Source organism: Marmota monax, unplaced genomic scaffold, assembly GCF_021218885.2.
Source record: "Marmota monax isolate L192 unplaced genomic scaffold, Marmota_monax_Labrador192_F-V1.1 WCK01_AAM20220418_F8-fsc00121, whole genome shotgun sequence".
Classification (NCBI taxonomy): Eukaryota; Metazoa; Chordata; class Mammalia; order Rodentia; family Sciuridae; genus Marmota; species Marmota monax.
The window spans coordinates 638,421-657,986 of record NW_026693351.1 but is presented as its reverse complement, the minus strand read 5'-3'; the positions used below and the strand labels follow the sequence as shown (position 1 = coordinate 657,986).

The following is a 19,566-nucleotide window of genomic DNA, read 5'->3' as shown; positions in this document are numbered from 1 at the left end:
AGCCTGGTCAATTAGTGAGGCCCTATTTCAAAATAAAATTTAAAAAGGGCAGTGGGTACAGCTCAGGGGTAGAGCACTTGCCTAGCATGTATGAAGCCCTGGGTTCGATTCCTAGTGCCCCACCTGTCTTCTAATTGTAGCTTTTCCCACACAGATGTTCCAAAGCCAAGTGCTTTTTGGCCCTGTCCATGTGCATGACCTTTCATTCGAGGAAGGCCTCCCCTTGGAACGGGATGAGCCCACGTTCGGCCCCTGCAGCGCAGCTCACTGGCCTCGGTCTAGGGCTTTGGTAAGCGCTTGCTTAGTCTGAGCTTCAAATGTAAGCTCTGAGAGGGGGATTAAAACGACTCACTCTCAGTTATCTGCTGAGGAGAGAGAAGGGCATAACTCCCTTGGTACATTCTAGCTACAGCACATACGGCAGCTATAAGCCAGGGCTGGTAGGAGAGCGCCACGAGCAGTGGAGTGTGGCAGCAGAGGTGCCACCCCAAGGCCGAGCACCAATCTGGGAGCTGTGGGGTATCGGAGAGCAGAGCTCCCTCCCCACGAGACTCCTCCAGAGGAGGAGTGAGGTACCTACTGAGAAGCTCCATCCTCTGATGCAGTATTCACACTCAACATTCAACCTGAGGCCTGGGTCCTTTCCTGCTACTCCCTGCCCAGCCCCGTCTCGCTCACATCCTTCACCTGGCTGCCCACGTCTTCATTCAGAACTCATTTCCACAGAAGCCCGGGAAGCCCCATGTGCATATATTACTCTTGTAAACATCTTGCTGAAAACGCCTCTTTCACTGGATGAAAAGTCCCCTAAAGGCAAGGTCCCATCTTGGCCATCTCTAACTGAATTACCCCTCCTCAGTTGATGCAGGCCCCCAAGGCCGTTCTATGTCCACAGCACACCCGGGAGAGCCACATAGAGTGAAGCAGATGGTGAGTCACAAGAAGGACTGGCAGACAGCCCTTCTCCTCCCTACTGTGGGTCCACAAAAAGAGCTCTGAAGATACTGGTTTCCACCGTAACAAATCACCATGTATCGCAGTATACTGGGCAGAAAGCTGAGGAACTTTTGGGCCTTTGTGTTTAAACTTGGTGGTGGTGGTGGGGGAAAGGGTCAGAAAGACACTGGATGATTTGGTTAGGAAACCTAAGTGAGAAAATATCGATGCACAGGAACTGAGTTTAAGGTCCCCCTAAGGAGGTGGGAACCAGCTCAATGAGCAAAAAAAATGTAGAGACAGAGGGTGATTTAAGTCCCTAAGCCACTTTAGCCTTGACAGAAGCAAGCTAACAGCCTCCTGGTATCCCTCAGGGATGCAATGAGGATTAACGAGACTGGGCAACAAATGGCCAGGTTCACAGGGAGAACTCAGCCATGAAGTTCCCCTTCTCTCCCTCCCTCCACCTCCCATGCTCTACTGCTGTTCAGGTTGCAGTGATTTACTGTCCAGTGAGTGCTGAAAGACAGACTGCCTCAGAACTGCTGAGCTGAAACCCAAACTCAGGAGAACTTTCTCATGAAACTGCAGGGATTCAGCGGTGCCAGTGGCACAAGCCTGAAAACGCAGGGACTTGGGAGACTGAGACGGGAGGATCGGAAGTTCAAGGCCAGCCTCAGCAACTTAGCAGGAGTATGACTCAAGTAATAAAAACGGGCTGGTCAGTTTGTAGAGTCTTGCCTACCATGCACAAGGCCCTGGGTTCAATCACCACCACCACCACCACCACCACCACCACCACCACCACTACCCACAATAAATAAATAAATGTGGGCTGGGGATGGAGCTCAGTGATAAAGTACCTCTGGGTTCTGTCCTCCCAATACTGCAAAACAAACAAAACAAAATAACCGCCCCCCCTAGGAACTGTACAGGGGCCCTACATGAAGCATTTCATCAAATGCATGGAACACAGAGGGTTTTCTGAAAATAAAATGCCAGAAGCTACACATTAAGCTGGGTAGTTTGAGGCCCTCTCCTTTACAGGGGTGAGAGGAAAGTTTCCCAGGACAGACACTGGCTTTGGCAAGGGAGGCTAGTGTTCTTGACTTTCTCCATATGCCAAGCCCCTGGCTTTGGCAGGCTGCCCAAATCAGGGTGAACTTTAGGTTTTGCCCTGTGTTCTATGTAACATAAGAAGCAAAGATTATAAATGTAAGCAAACACAGAGCAAAAGTAAACACAGGCAACAGAGAGAAAGGAAGATAACACCGTGGCCAGAAGAGGTGAGGATCTTTCTATAAGGACTGGCTATGAGTGTTAAGAGCAGGAGCAAGTAGACTTTGGGGTTATAATTTGTCTTGGAGTGGTCAGATTCTAGTTCAATTTTGCCACTGTCTGGTTAGAAAGTTAAGAATTCCTCCTTTTCAAAGTCAAAAAGATAACAGTGTCTAGCTAGAAAGAGTATACATTTTCACATTTAGCTTTTTAAGAAAATGAAATCATTACTCAGAATCTGATGAATGTTTGCTTAAAGATTAGGTTTCTTACTTTTAGAAGCAAAGAAGTTCTTCACATGTGAAGTGCTTGTTTTAAGTTCACAAAGTTTGATTTGGCTCTATCTCAGACACATCAGGACAACGGGTTGAGTTTTTGTTTTTTTTTTTCAAAAGGAAAAACATCCAAAAACAACAATGGCTGGAATTAAAGAACTTTCCCAGTAGGTACCTGGAGTTTATAGCTCCTGGATCACTTGGAAATTGGGGAAAAGGTTGGCGACACCTTCTGGGAATGGCTGTAAAGAACTTATAAAAAGTATGATGCACACAAATTGCAGTACCCACCAGCATAGTGAGGGCAAAAGACCAAGCCCCAGACTGGCACTGAGGTAAACTGGGACTGTGGTGGAGGGAGCCCGGGATGAGCCCTCCTTTACGGGTGCTCAGCTCCCGAGGGTGGAGAGAAGAGAAGCTCCAGGCTCTGTTTGCAGACCTGAATTTGGGACTATGCATCATCAATGATGGAGCTGATCCTGGGGTAAATTATTTCTTAATTTCCGGGGTTTTGGTTTTCCTTATCAGTAAAATGACAGGGAAATTCTGAATGAAGAATTTTAAAAATTATTTTGGATTACAAAATCTTATCATCCACCTCTATCTGATGAGTGTCTTTCCATGAAACACACACACACACACACACATTCTGAGAATGAGGGCTTCAAAGACCCTAAGGAGACAGCATCAAATGAGATGACTTCTAATAAGACAGTCATCACAGCCTTGCCTGGGAAGGCAGATTCAGGACAGTGGTTTCTTTTCTTTCTTTTTCTTTTTGGTACCAGAGATTGAACCCAGGGGTTCTTAACCACTGAGCCATATCCCCAGCACCCCTCCCTTTTTAGATAGTTGTAGATGGACAGAATGCCTCTATTATATTTATTTTTATGCAGTGCTAAGGATTGAACTTAGTGCCTCACGCGTGCTAGGCAAGTGCTCTGCCACTGAGCCACAGCCTTAGCCCCCCAGTCCTCTTATTAGCCCCCCTTAGTTACTTAGGGCCTCTCTAAATTGCTGAGGCTGGCTTTGTGACCCTCCTGCCTCAGCCTCCTGAGCTGTTGGGATTACAGGTGTGTACCACTGCACGTGGTTGGGGTAGCAGTCTCTACATTCAGATGTGTAAAGGCCCAGGTGGGAGACTAATGCTATTGTACTCCAAGGAGTAGAGTTGGGGCCAACAGGGGCAAATGATGGTTTGGAAGAAGGGCTGGGAGGACTGGAGGTGGGGTGGACCTCCCAGGAAGTGCTGAGCATCAGGCTCGGGGCACATTACATGGTTCCTGCTCTCCATCCCTAACACAGCATCTCTTTCAAAACCCTCATGGCTGTGTTCTCTAGCCTAACACCAACAATGGACCAGCTGCTCTAGCACAAATATGGACTCAAACCAGGCAATGACCCAAAGACATAAGTCGTATTTGTACTAGGAGTTTGAGTTTACTACTACTTCTTGTTTTTTTTTTTTTCAGCACTGGGACTGTTACCAGTGGTAGTCTACCACTGAGCCGCATCTCAAGTCCTTTTTAAAAAGTTTGAAATAGGTCTTGATAAATTGCTTAGGCTGGCCTTGCAATTCCTTCTGCCTAAGCCTCCCAAGTGCCTCTATGGCCAGCTACTTAATTAAATTTAAATAGCCTCTCAGGTATATTTGGAGAAATAGTTATATCTGCTTTGGGTAAAATGAAAAAAACCTGACAAGTTTAACACAAAATCAGTCTACTTTTTTCAATAAAAGAGGGTAAAAAAAAAAAAAGAAACAAAAAACCACTATCTTCAAGTTTCAATGGTGCCACCACTTTTTCTCACCTGGCTATCATGGGGACCCTTACGGACAGTACATGAAGGACCTTCCCCTCCTCGGTTAGCACCCAAGCACTCTAGACATCCAGTGCCTTGGTGACTTATCTGCAATTCCACAGCCTCAGAGATGGCAAGACCAGCAGGTAAGCCCGGGTCTTCCGACTCAACAGTCTAAAGTCCTGCAGGTCAGCAATGGCTCTTTCTGAAACCACAGATGCTATCAGATGGAGTCACACCTCATTCTTAGGAGGGTCACTTCACCACAGAGAACAAATTACTCCCTCAGCCCTGAACAATGGTCACCCCATTCAGAACCAGATGCTTTGTACTTCATCATAAGCCCGTAAGGTAGGCCAGGGATCCCCAGTTGACCTGGAGACCATGATGGTCTCAGAAAAATGGAGCCCTTCTGTAGCCCTGGTTCAGCAGAATTCAACCCAGGCGTGTCTTCCAAGTCCATGCTCCCCTGGCTGGGCCTCTGGGCTCCCAGGTCAGAGTCTCCCCCTGCCTGCTCCTTCTGGGCTGACCTCAGATCCTAGTCTCCTTTGGGCATTCTTCCTTGACTGTTTTAGCCCACTCCAAACTCCAGCTGCTCCTCACTCTAAAGCACACATTGATTGATTGCTATAATGAACTCAAGGACACCGTAAGCTCTTTAAGAACTACATCCCCCCCACCCCCCTCCATCTGTCCCTGCTGCAATCACAAAACACTGACCAGAGTTTGCTATCAGGGTCAGGCTGCTGGCTCGGCAATTTGGAATTGCTCAAAGAGACTATCTAGGCTTCTGGTTTTGTCTGTTAATTAAAAAGCAAGAAATTCCAAAGGAAATGGGGCTTCTGGTCAAATCCCAAGGTTGGACTCATGGAAAATGGGAGATTTAGAACTGATGAGGATTTAGGTTTGTTACTCAATAGCAACTTTTACTATCTGGAAGCTGGATGGGACATGGATAGCCATCTTAGTCCACTCCCTGGGCTGACAGATAAGGAGGAAGCAAGGTCTGGAGAGGTGCTGTGAATTCACCAGGTCCCCTCAGTATACTGTTCCCCAGAACCATGGACACATGGGAATTGCCCTGTGGGCTTCTGCGGGCCATTCCTCTGCACAGGGGTGTGGATTGGGAGGTTAGCTGGGAACTGTAATAGGCTTCTGCAGAACACCAGCTCAATAACATGGCTTCTCTGGCCTACTTGCATTTCTATGGCCAAAAGCATTGCAGAAAGCACAACAGGCTGGTTGAGGGAAGGCAGACAGCTAGTCCTAGGAAATTCTCTTATTTTAAAACTAACTCTGATCTGATTTCACTTTTAATTCCTTAAGGTCATAAAAGATAAAATTTAAATGGAAATGATTTAGAAATAAAATATCACAGGCATAATAGTTATTTTATGTTTATTTAAGAATCCAACTTCCCCCAAACAAGCCAAACCACCTAAAGCTGAATTCTAATGTCTTAAACACTAAGATTTTTATGTGTGCTTAGAAATATTTGGTGGTCCAATACAGTGACATGAAATGCTACTATTTTCCTCTCCATTTTAATTAATTTACTAATTTTCCCCTGTGTACTGGGGATTGATCTCAGTGGTGCTCTATCACTGAGTTATACCCTGAGCCCTTTTATTTTGAGACATGGTCTCACTAAATTGTCCAGGCTGGCCTTGAACTTGGAATCCTCCTGTCTCTGCCTCCTGAGTAGCTGAGACCACCAGTGTGCCAAAGCACTTGACTAAGTTTCCACTTTTAAGTGGGCAAATATAACTGATTATTCACTGAAGTGGCCAACTTCAGAAAACGCTAACTCTAAAAATGGAAAATCCTCAGTGATGTTAGAACGTCTTCAAGAAGTACAGTTGGCACTTCTCTCTAGTTCAAATAGAACATTTACTGACAACTTTAACCTGTGGGTTCTATAAAGACACATGTCTGGGAGCAATGATCATCTTTGCATTTTGAAATGATTTATAATTCATAATTGACACATCCATGTTTTCCCAAGAGATAGGTGCTTTGCAAATGGATAGCAAGGTCTGTGAACAGTTTTATGTAGCAATAGTTATGCAGCATAATCCCAGTGACTTGGGAGGCTGAGGCAGGAGGATCACAAGTTCAAGATCAGCCTCAGTAACTCAGTGAAACTTAAATACTTGGTGAGACCCTGCCTCAAAAATAAATAAGCTGGGAGCGGTGGTGCATGCCTGTAATCTCAACAGCTTGGGAGGCTGAGACAGGAGGATCATGAGTTCAAAGCCAGCCTCAGCAAAAGCAAGGTGCTAAGCAACTCAGTGAGACTCTGCCTCTAAATAAACAGATAGATTGACAGGGCTGGAATGTAGCTCAGTGTAAAGTGCCTCTGGGTTTAAAAAAAAAAATCTGTGAAGCAGATGATAGCTTTAAAAGCTTATTTCATGAGGGGAGGGGGGATAGTAGAGGATAGGAAAGGTAGCAGAATACAACAAGTTACTAATAGGGCATTATGTAAACATGCGGATGTGTAACCGATGTGATTCTGCAATCTGTATTTGGGGTAAAATTGGGAGTTCATAACCAACTTGAATCTAATGTATGAAATATGATATGTCAAGAGCTTTGTAATGTTTTGAACAACCAATAAAAAAAAAAAACTTATTTCATGCTGGGAGTATAGCTCAGTGGTAGAGTGCCCGCCTGGCATGGAGAAGTCCTGGTTCTAACCCCAGAACTGCCAGAAAAAAGAAAAAAGTGTATTTCCCTTTATACCTTTTTTCTCTCAACAGTCCTGCTCATACAGGGTCATAAACAAGGTGGCCAGCAGCAGGTGCTGGACCAGATTCACATCTCACAATGTCCCAGCCATCTCTTCCTCATGACATCTCTTCTCCCTCACCCAAAGAGAGATTCTGTACCTGACTCAAAAACAGATTACAAATTCTAAAAGGACAAGAGTTTAAGTTAATGGAGTTATCATGGAAAGCAGAAAATGGGCTCCAGGTTTTAAAAGGTTTCTACCAAGCCTCAGCCCTTTAAGGTGTTAACTGAATGCCAACGCCACTGTAAACTGCAGACTCTTCATTACTGGCACACCAGAACTCAACAGCAACATCATTTACTAAAAATTAAAAAAAAAAAAGTTAGATAATGGAAGAGATTCACTTATTAAATAGGGACTATGAAAAGATTATGTCTGGGCTGGGGTTATGGCTCAGCGGTAGAGCACTCGCCCTGCACGTGCGGAACCTGGGTTCGATCCTCAGCACCACATAAAAATAAATAAGTGAAATAAGGGTATTTTGTCCAACTAAAACTAAAAAATAAATATTAAAAAAAAAGATTATGTCTAAGCTGACAAACAACTCCTTTTAAAATAAAATGTCTAAATTTGTATCCAAATTCTCCAACCCTCAGGCTCAGGACAGGAGATCCACATTAGCTTCAGCTGGGCAGCTCTGAGGGAGATTTAGTGCCTCTTATATTTTCAGTGTGTTAGAGAAATGTTTTCCCTCACAATTACTTTGATTTTATTTACTTATTTCGTGGTGCTGGGGATTGAACCCAGGGCCTCACACATGCCAAGCTACTGCTTTACTATGGAGCTGCCCCTGAGCCCTCTTTAAGAAAGGATCTTGCTAAATTGCCCATGCTGGTCTCCAACTTCAGATCCTCCTGCCTCAGCCTCCTGAGGAGCTGGAATTAGCCAGAAATAGGGGCATGTACCACCTCTCCTGGAACACAGTTTCTTTTAAAAGAACCTCAGAAAACAGACTGTTGCTTACAGGATGAAAAAACAAGCCACCTTGTCATTAGCCTCACCTTATCCATCCTGTGCAACAGCTTTTATGACAGGTTTCAGATTCTAGAAAAGGTGTTTCTAGAAGTTGCCCTGCACTACTGCGGTTCCACAGCCAGAGCTAACATACAGCGGCATGGTGACTAGCATAGCCTGCAAGAGAGGACACCAGTGCCAGTGTCTCTCAGAGCAGTCCTCTGCGAACCAGCCACTCAGGGTTTGTTTTGTTTTTTTGGTACTGGAGATTGAACTCAGGGGCACTCGACCACTGAGCCACATCCCCAGCCCTGTTTTGTATTTTATTTAGAGACAGGGTCTCACTGAGTTGCTTAGTGTCTCACTGTTGCTGAGATTGGCTTTGAACTCGCGATCCTCCTGCCTCAGCCTCCTGAGCCGCTGGGATTACAGGTATGCGTCACGTCTCAGGGTTGTTTTGTTTCTATTTTTGTGTGTGTGATACAGGGCCTCACACATTCAAGGAAGCGCTCTACTACTAGTGAGCCACCTCCCCAGCCCTCATGTTCTTATTCCCTGCTGAAGTCTGCGTTTCATCTGAAAATATAAAACGAGAAAAAGACCTAAAACCTAAATACACAGGTGCCCAAGTAGCTTCTGGCAGTGTGACAGATTGCAGCTTCAAGAGGGAATGGCAAGGGCACAGAGTCAAGGTGAGTTTGAAAGTATGCAAAGCAGGGGAGTCTGCCAACATGGGAGCTCCACTCGAACAGTCTCCTCCACCGGCTGTTTCAGGTCAACGATGACAGCAGTGTGTGTGGGGGTGGGGTGGGGGGGCTCGGGTTTCAATAATTCCACCTTCACACAGAGTTGCTGCATTTATTTGAGGCAGGAGATTTCCTGCTTTTCCTTTGGTCAATATAAGGGCGTTGCATCCAGAAGAGCTTTCTCTTCTAGATCACTCATTTTGCAGGGAAAAAACAAAATATCCCAAGAAAACAGTAAATAGCAGACAGATGATTTAATTCTATTACCTAATACTTCTTATTGTCAAGATCTGGTTTAAAGACAGACACCCTGCAATGGAATAGTCAGTAAGTGCCAATATACTGTCGCGAGCTTATGATTTCACTTTAATCTTCCATTCAAACATGTCCTTTACTATGAAAGCAACCATTATCATCCAGGTAAAAAAGAAAATCAATTTCACTTCATTTTTTGAAGGACAAGCTATTATGATTTTAAAAAAGAAATCAAGTCGCACAGGCCAGCTGTCGCTTACAAGAGACCAAGACCTGGTTCACTGCTGGGCAGGCTTCTCTGGGATCCTCCTTTCTCATCTGGGAGAACTTTGGTTGATTATATTAGCATATCCAATCCTCATTTTTAAGTGCACCATTGTAAATGGAAGTGTTTTGTTCACACGTTATTGATTCTCGCCATCACACAACCAGGTCAGGTTTTGGAACACAAGTTATTAGCTGGAAAACACAGCTCCTGCCTATGGACTCAGAGTTGTGCTAGGACTAGCAGGTGGAGGCATGCCAAGCCAGAGCAGGGGATGCTGCCCTTGCTGAGCCACAAGTTAGTGACTAGAGAGGTCAAAACCACCACTGTTCAAGTAGCCACTGTCAAAGAGAAACACTCTATTTAGAGTCTCATTCTTTGGATTTTGTTCTTTTGTGGTGCTGGGGTCCAAACCCAGTGTTCTGCCACTGGGTTACATCCTCAATCCTAGGGTTTCCTTCTTTCCATAGACCTGTTCTAATCCCAAGTCCCTTAATCCACAAACCTGCTTATAAAAGGATCAAGTGAGAGCCAAGAGAGTAATCCGAGGAAGCAATTATGTCTCACTGGGGTCAAAGTCATTTTAAATTTTCTAACGTTCTAAATTTACAAAGTTTGTTTCCCACAGTCCTGTTATTGAAGGGTGCTGCTAAACTCCTTTGTTTAGGATGGATGCCCACTTTCTGTGGGCCTCCAGCCACTCACGGGACTGTCGAGCCACAGGTACTGAACAAGTCAACGAGCATCAGCCAGGTGTCCGCCAAGAAGCCACTGTCTGTGACACATGTGCAGTGTGGACACACATCCTGCCTGCTCTCCAACAAGCAGTTGGAGTCCTGGGGCCGGAGAACCAGAGGGATGCTTTGCTGGCATTTTAAATGTGCCCACTGCTCAGCCATAATGATGGCGATGGAAACTTCACACTGTACCATGGGCTGAGTTAGAGGGAGAGACTCTCTTTCCCTGTCCTCTCTCCCCAACCACCTGTTCCCCCAGCCCCATCTGTTCAGCAGCCCTGGCTCACCTCCTTGTGGGAGTCTTTGTGGGCTTCCAGAGTCTTCATGATCGTCAGCTCAGCGTAGTTTTTGAATCTTGCAGGCTGGTTTCTCAGAATTTCCCGTAAAACTCGCAATGCCAGTGCTCGAATTGAATGCTGGGTACGAGAGGAAACGCAACCCTCAGTAACAATACACACGCTTGAGGAGCCATACCAGCTCCAGGGTCCGCCAGGCCCAGCGCCTAGTTCTGGGTTCCCCGGCATTTCAAAGACCCCTCTACCCAGACTGCATGGTTTACTTGACAGGACTCTCTAGACAGTTAGCTCTAGGAGGGCAGGCACTGTATGGCACGGTGCATCCCAGACCCAGCCCTAGGAGGAACCACAGAGGCTTCTTGAATGAGCTTTGAACTGCAGACCAAATGAGGATGACACCTCCAAGTTCATTATCAGTTCCCTGGGGATTGCTGGATTGCCTGAGACTTCAGGATAGAAATTACGCTTCTGTAAAGTATACCAAAGGACAGACACAAAGCATCTAGCCCTTTCCTGGGCATGGCCTGTGAACTCTTGAGAGACAGCTGCAGACCTGCTGGTATGCCTGACCTTCTATGTGATGAGATCATGATGGGTACAGGCCCGGAGTTGTTTAAGGCCCGAGTCATGTGTCTGGAGGAAAGCCATCCCAAACAGACGGCTAATCTCAAGAAAAGAGAATGGAGTTTACACCAAACACAGCCAAGAAGTACATCCTGATTCCTTGTCACTCAACTGTACAATTTGCACACGAACACACGACCACCTGCTCTCCACGGGCCATCATTTCACCTCCTGATGGAGCCCAGCTAAGCACGACTGCTTCCCCAGCCAGTACTGGATGTAAAGAAGTTAGTGCAGACCTCTCGCTACCCTTCTTCAGTCTTACTATCCTTACCCCCAAGCACTGAGTAAGCCACCCTCTTTCCTCCTCTGTCACACGAGTCACCATCACGATGACCCTGGGCCAGGCCTGGTTAGCTTCTCCCAGTCCTGCCCAACTAGCTTCTCACCACACACACACTGTAGCTATTTTTGCTAACCTACACAAGGCCAATGTGGAGGGATGGATTTTTACTTCTAAAAAGTTTAATTCTGGCAATTCCCAACATCTATTCATATCACAAATACCTAGTATGTCACCTTCAAGTGTCCTAGCATGAAGAGGGTCTTTAATTCTAAAACAAATACTATAGGAGTCACAGTGATGCAACTGTCACTTGACTGACCCAGATTACTGAGAGGAACTGTGAACACAAGTAAGGTGAACCAAGATGGAGTTTCAGGGGATGCAATATTTAAGAGTCTTTAAAAAAAATAAACCCTTCTACTTCTCCATTCCATGTAAAACAGAAATGAATTCACAAGGAAGAAGATGCATCCCAAGAGACACATTCTATTCTAATAAAGTTTTAAGCAATTCTGTATCAAAGTAACCAGATGCAAGAATGAGTTTCCCTCAACTACTGCAAACCCAGTTAGAGAAGCAGAGGCCTGTAACTAATAAACATGTTACCTTAAACTATGTGAAAACTGAATAAATGTTTTGAGGTCAACTAGGAGTGCAATCCAGAAATGAAAGCAGAAGCCAACACCTCCTCAGCAAAGGACATCAAAACCTGCCACATGGAAAAGGGCTGTGTGGGGACAAGTCAGCGCCTCACATCTTTGTCTCCAAGGGTCTCCAGCAGCAGCAGCAAGATGGTCTTGAAGTGCTCCTCCCAGACGCCCAGGCTGTCTTCCCTGGTGATCTTGAGCAGCTCTAGCAGGGCACCTTTCCGCTCCTCCACCCGCTCGTTGTGGTTGGACAGTTCTTTCAGCAGGTCAGCCACCAGGTCAGAATGGTCAATGGGCACTGGGGAAAAACACATGACAGATGTCACCTCAGGAGGAAACGCTGGCCACAGGGCTCCTGCAATCCTCGCCTTCTCCCCATATCCTGTGCCTTTCCCTTTGTGCTCTCCCCCAGCCCTGCAGACCTTCCCAGGCCATGACAGCTGTCCAGTGCAGTTCTTGGTGTCTCTGCCTTTCCTTGCCATCTTTTCCCTTTAATTTTAGACAGAGAAAATACTAGATCCCTCCGAAAGTCCACACCCAACCAAAAGCCTCTTCTTGACTTCATTCTTTTCCCAAACTCTGTCCCACTGCAGGACTGACCCACTCCAGTACACCTGTATTCTAGGTCACCATCATCTCTAAAGTGTTTCCTTTGAATGTCCACAGTTTGGGAACCATCACAGTGAACAAATATCAAAAAAGGTGTCTGCACTATTTAGAGACTGTCTGCTCAGACGGGACAGCCTGCACAAGATCTCTTAGAACAGTTACTTGCAAGGCCCTGAATCATAGAACCGGTAGAAAGACCTATCCTTTCTCTTTCCATGTTTGTTTAAGAGACTCAATTCTGAATATGCAACTTTAAAGAGAGAGAAAAACAGACAAATCAAGCAAATATAAAGAACTACTGAAATGTATATTTGCATATTTCTTTAGCTTCTGACATTAGGAAGAAAAGCACACAAGGAAGTTTAAATTGTTCAAGGAAGCTTGTCACTTCCCCCTTGCCATCCCACCTTTTTCTTTAAGCCTTTTAGTACACAGTTGGTAGATAAATAATAACTGATATTCTAATCTCGATTCGACCTTAATCAAAATCAATAATGGATAAGGTAAATGATGTTCCAATTCTACAAGCAATGAAGAAAACAGGCCACTTCTCCCAGAAAACACAGTCACAGACACTCCACACCTTGAGCCCACTGCCCAGGGAACAGTGCTCTGGCAGATGCCGAGTGCCTACACACCGCAGTGGCAGTGGACAGCCAGCAGGGTCTGTTCTCCAACTCCTGGACCACTGAAGGACTTCTTTTCAAACCCAACATCTGTCACTGTTGATCCCTCTCTCTCCTTGTGTCTCTGAATCTGGCATATGCCCTTCCCATAGCCCTCCTCTCATACTCGTGTGATCACTGTGAGCCTGCTACCCAACAGGCTTGGGCCACCCGGGCCCTCACACTTCAGAACGTACAGAAGGCAGGCGAGTGGATGTTAATTGCTTAGTGTTCTAATTTAGGGTTCTCAGTTATTCACTCAAAAATAAAACAGTAGGCTTTGACATAAGACATACACACATAATTTCTTTTGTTCTTTTTTTTTGGGGGGAGGTGCGGGACTACTACATCCTCAGCCCTTGTTATATTTAATTTTGAGACAGGGTCTCACTAAGTTGCCCCGGCTGGCCTTGAACTTTCAATCCTCCTGCCTCGATCTCCCAAGTCACTGGGTTTATAGGCATGCACCACCTAACTAACCTGGCTCGGACATATGTAAAATTTTAAAAGTCACTATGAAGTGGAAATAAAACAAGTGAACATGACAAGTGAGGTAAAAAATGATAAAAGTAAGCTCTAGGTTAAAAATATACCCTCAAACCTATACATTCTTACTCACTTGTTACTTAATAATAAACACTGATCTTTTTTCTTTTATTTTTCTGGTGCTGGGGTTGAATCCAGGGCCCTCTACCACTAGTCTTTGGACATTGGTCTTAATATGGGAGTAAGGAAAAACCCAGGCTAGTTCTACTGCGGACTACCTATGTTATATTTTATGCAAGAAACATAACCTTTCTGAGCCTCAGTTTCTTAATATGCAAACTGGGAAAGAAGGCCTCTATTTCAGTGAGATGAGTACTCTGCTCAGCACCACGCACACACGCGGTAAGGCAAGAGTTCCGTGGGATGCTACCTGGCCTCCCTCTCACCATGGCACAGCTCAGGGAGGGCTGCTTAAGGGATACTGGGAGAGAAGAGGGGAGCCTTTGAGGGTATTTCTGATCTCATTTCCATGGCTGAGGGAGCTGGGAGGGCAGAGGTCATCAAGGCCTTCCCAGACACTGTGCACTGAGCTCTGTGCTAGGATGTCCTCCCCATCAGCTCCTGCCCACTCAGGCCTGGCTTCCTCATGATGTCTCCCCAGTGGTGGAGCTAGCTGGCCTTCTCTGCATAGCTGTCCCGGCTGCAATTTTACACAGTTGGTGTGATTATTTATTCCTGGTGTCTCCATACCAGACTGCAAGTGTGCAGAGGGCCGGAACTGCTGAGGCTTTGTCCACTGCGTGCTCGCATGCCTAAGCACAGGTCAGGATTCAGTAAGTGGAGTCTGAGCCAATAACTGAACAGCACAGACCCAGTATTTCCATTTATAATTGATCAGTATGCTCAGGGATGGTCAGACAAGAGGGAAGGCATTTCTGGATGAAGTGCAACCAAGCAAAGAGACAAACCATCTCTGAGCTGCTCCATGTCATCGTCAAACACGGCCTCCTTCAGGGCGGTCTTGTCATAGGCGTTGATGGTGTCTGAGTAGGGATACGGGTTGTACTCCCGTGCACGCGGCCCTGGGAAGGCGCGCGGAGGCTGGGTGTTGAGGAGGGAGGTCTTGTTGTCCAGAGCTGTCCTGCCTCCCTCCCCTTCACTGCCTCCCCGGCCCTCGGTGGCTGGCGAGGCAGCTCCTCCATCACGGGACACCTGGAACACAGCACACAGTCAGTTCCCTTCTGGGACTGTCAACACAGGTTTTCTTTGAATGCCCAGAAATACTACTAGGGCCAGAGATTTTCATTGGAAACCTGGCCACTGACAAAAGAACAGCTAGGAGCATCTCATAAGCTACTGTAAAGGGGAATACCTTTAGGATTGTTGTGTCCACCCAGTCATCCACTTACACTTAAATCTACTTTACTCTGTTATTTGGGGATTGGTTGTACTCGAGCATTTCCAAGGGATTGATTCCATGACATTCCGAAGAATCTTGGGAAGGGAAAGCCGTGCCCTCCGTGACCAGTACTCGAGGACCCTCATGTGTGACAGTGAGGTCTGTGTGTCCCAGACCAGGGTGAGGCCTCTCACAGATGCCCTGCCAAAGTCCCCCAAGAGACACTTCCGGCTGCGATCACTAAGCCTAAGGCTCTCCAGCCCCCTGGTCAGTTCCTGTATGTATCCATGAGGCTGGGCCAGACAACAGCGGTCACCTCCACCGAGGGGGACCTCAGCACCTCCTGGGCAGAGGCACTTCTCCTCTGGATAGTTCTGACTCAGGGTCAAAGAATTAATCTTTGTTATTTTCTGAGTTCTGTTTTTTTCCCCTAAGAATACTGTAAGAACTGTCTTTGAAAAACCAAAGCCCCAGTCTTCTGATGGCCCCACACCATGTCTTGGCCCCTCTATCCCTAGGGGCCTCTCCTGAGGCACAATGGCCCCCTCTGCAGGGTGGCACTGTAACCGAGCCAGTATGTGCTGACCAACGGCAGTGGGACAGGCTCTCTCACCCGACACTGACTGCCAAAGTACGGGGGACATGCTCCCAGGCAGCCGGACCACCCTGGGGACTGCAAGGCAACATTTTCCTTGGGCTGCTGCTGAGGAGACATCTCTCTCATTTTGTGCTTATGCACTTGCTTGTTTTTCTCATAGTTAAACACTTATAACGTCATTTTAATCACTTGTGAATGTAAGATTTGGTGACATTAAATACACTCGTGATGTTGTATAAACATCATCACTATGAAAAAAAAAAAAACAAAACATCATCACTATGTACACCCAAAACCTTTGCATCATTCCCAATAAAAACTCTACACCCACTAAAAAATAACTTCCTTTCCCTTCTTTCCCCACTCCATAACCTCTATTCTATTTTTTGTCTCTATGAATTTTTCTGCAAATAAAGGGAATTATAAAATATTTTCATTTTGTGACTGTTTTGCCTGTTTTACTCAGCATGTTTTTCAAGATTCAACCAGGTATAGCACATATCAGGTTCCATCCCTTTTTAAGGCTGAATAATATTCCATTGTCTATATATATCATGTTTTCTTTATTCATGCATCTGTTGATGGACATATGGGTTGTTTCTACTTTTTGTCTACTGTGGATAATTCTGCTATGAACACTGGTATATAAATACATGTTTAAAACCTTGCTTTCAATTCTTTTGGATATATACCTAGTGAAAAAGCTGATAAACATTTAGCTTTTAACAGCCACAAATAATTTTATACTGATTTAATTAAGATAAAGGATATAATATATGCATAGGCCTAAACAAATTAAGACTAAAAAGATATAATCATATCTCAATAGCAGTTACTGAGTAAAAGACAATTCAGAGATGATTTTAATTTTTTCTTTGCAAATTCTTTTAAAAAATAGATTGCTACTATAATGAAAACACCTTTTATTAAAGGAAAGAGATTTAAATAACTTCAGACATTTAAAAAATAATGCTACACAATCCTAGTTCTAATCACCTTTAACAATAATAAAATCTTACTTTTGTTTCATATTTATCACCCCACTCTTGGTCTATATGTGGACTTTATGCAGGGTGGAGGAACCCCAGGGTATGTAGCAGTTTATATCTTGCTTTCCTTACTCCATAAGCATTTCATGTGTGAATAAAGTTTTGTAGCCATCATGTTTAATCATATCACTAATTTATATTTATTTGTTTTTTAATAAGATTAACACAACTATTCCCCTTCCATATTAAAAAAAGGTTTGTTTTTTGCTATGTAAATAATGTTAAACACACAACTTTGTGGAAATAAATAATTTTCTTTTGCCGAGTTCCTTATTTAACACAGATTATTGGGTAAAGGATATGAAAATCAAATTTGCTATATATATTCTAAAACAACTATATCACTTTTCCAAGCCACCAATATCGCCCTAGTTTCTTATAATCTTTCTACCATTAAATGATGTCTACTTAAAGCAGAATAGGACTTCAATATCCATGCCTTGTACTCTGTGATTACTCATTAGGGGGGACTTTCCTCCATGTGTGACAATCTTGTTTCTCCTCATATGAGTTGTGCTCCCACTGGATGGGACGTTCGTTCTGTGGTCCTCCCCCGTCCAGGCTGGGTCTGCTCATCCAGCTCTGGGAGACATACTCCTGACTTCTACACTCTGCATTGAGTTTTGCCCTACCTCAGCTTCTCAGCTAACCAGTTAGTAATTATGATGAAGATGCTGGACTGCAAACTTCCTCAACTCTTTGCAGTGCTGGGGACGGGAGCCAGGTTCATGAGACAAGTGCTCTCCCCCTGAGCCACACCCTAGCCCTACACTTTGATTTTTTTTTGGCTCTACTGTTACTTTTCACTCTACCTTTTCTAGTCACATCCTCACTCAGGAACAGCCCCACCTCTGGAATACAGCAGGCCCTCAAGTCTACTGTTCCACATCTGTGGACTCAACCAGCTATAGGTCAAAGCTATTCAGATAAAAACCCTGCATCTGTAATGGACACGTACAGACTTCATTTTCTCATCTCTATTCTCTAGACGATACAGTATAACAATTATTTACACAGCAGTCACATTGTATTAGGTATTGTAAGCAACCTAAGGATGAGTTAAAGGGTATGGAAGAGCTGTAGCAGTGGTGCACACCTGCCGGAGGACTGCAGGTTCAAAGCCAGACTCAAAATCTAGCAAGGCCCTACATAACTTAGTGAGACCCTGCCTCCAAATAAAAAATAAAAAGGGCTGAGATGCGGCTTACTGTTTAGGCACCTCTGGGTTCAATCTGTGGTACCAAAAAAACAACAACAAAAAAAGTGATTTACGGATTCCGAGGACGACCACAGTGCATTCAGCCTCTCACCCCCCTGACTCTCTAGTCCTGTACTCTCTCATCCCAGTCCTTCTACTCCATCAGTCTGTGGTAATGTGAGGCTTCTCAAGCTTTGCCCTGTTTACTTCTTCCCATCAAGCTTCACTTCTTTCCATGTTCACTGTGGTTTGTTTGGTGAAAAATTATACATCACCTAAATGTTCCAAAATGGGCCACTGGGTACACGTCCCATACACATGCTGAATTATCACGCAACCATAAAAGTTCACACAGAGGAATACCAATGGGGAAAGCACTCATGTCCTGTGCCAAGCAGGACACACATATGATATCACCCCCCCCCCCACGTCAGATGGGTCATGTGTTGACAACATAACTAGGTTTAGAGGAAGGCACATCTGTACAGCTCACACAATAGTGTGATTTTTTTGGCTCTACTGTTACTTTTCACTCTACCTTTTCTAGTCACATCCTCACTCAGGAACAGCCCCACCTCTGGAATATAGCAGGCCCTTCAAGTCTACTGTTCCACATCTACTGTTCTCATCGTCATTCTTATGAACCAAAAAGGAACCTGATGGCACTTTTATAAAAACAATATTACACACACACACACACACACACACACAGGAACAAAATAACTGTGGCTATATCTAGAGACAGCAACTTCTTTTCTTTCCATTATCTAAATATACATTGGGCATATGTTACAGTTATAACTGGATAAAGTAATCCCTGGTAGAGCTCTGTTTTCCTAGGCTCTCTACTGTATTGACAGGACTTCCGTTTCCTCAGTCAGATCCCCTCACTCCCAGGGGGGCTTTTGGAGATACCTCTCATTCTCCTCCCCACCCCAAGCCCCAAGCTTCAGAGCAGGAGCCGCAGTGGGAACACAGTCCCTGTCCTCCCCACAAGCCCACCCTTTCTCCTTCCTGGCTAAGGCCAATTGCTCCACCTGGGCCCACATCTCATGCCCCACATCCTGAAGGCTCTGTATTCATGAGTCATCTGCTCCCTTCCATGGTATAAACAGAGATTTTTAGGTCAGTCTCTCCCACCTGAAAAGCCCCTTGAATGAACCCCATCTCTTCCCAGTTTCTCTATGTGCTTCCTCAACCCACTGTAGTCTGGTATCCATTCTCATCTCTGCACTGAACTATGCCTCAAAAGCGAATTAACTCCTGGAAGAAACTGAATTTGGAAATTATAGTCTATTGTGTATAAAGTTACTTAAGATAAAAAACATGGAAGTCCAAACAATGGCCTCATTCTCAAAGAAAAGCTCTTGATTCTACATTAAAACATTTTGAAGTAAATGCATATTTCATATAATTTAGGTTTAAACAGAATTAAATATTTAATGCAAATAGTTTTAAAGAATCCATTGGCACCAATTTATTCCACCTCTGACCTGTTACCTCTTTGTCTAGAAAGTCCTTCCTCAACAGTTTGCCCACCTCCCATAACCACAGGCTCCCTGGTTCATTCTCTTGGCATCACTTGTCCTTGGGATTCTGTCCTTAACCTCACCTGGGATTTGACTCCCTGTTCTTTTCACTACCATCAAGCCACTCCTCTGCCCTCAGG

The 19,566-nt window shown here is 44.9% G+C and overlaps 1 protein-coding gene across 21 annotated transcripts in view; it reads right to left on the bottom strand.

Annotated features, from left to right (window-relative positions):
* Positions 1–19,566, bottom strand: part of Clasp1 (cytoplasmic linker associated protein 1) — a 271,318-nt gene that overhangs the window by 15,318 nt on the left and 236,434 nt on the right. For all 21 annotated transcript variants that reach the window (XM_058583242.1, XM_058583244.1, XM_058583243.1 and 18 more), the window contains 3 exons: positions 14,622–14,865; positions 12,001–12,191; positions 10,328–10,456 (listed from right to left, as the gene is read on the bottom strand). In XM_058583242.1, the coding sequence (XP_058439225.1) occupies positions 10,328–10,456; positions 12,001–12,191; positions 14,622–14,865 (564 nt within the window). The remainder of the gene's footprint in view (positions 1–10,327; positions 10,457–12,000; positions 12,192–14,621; positions 14,866–19,566) is intronic.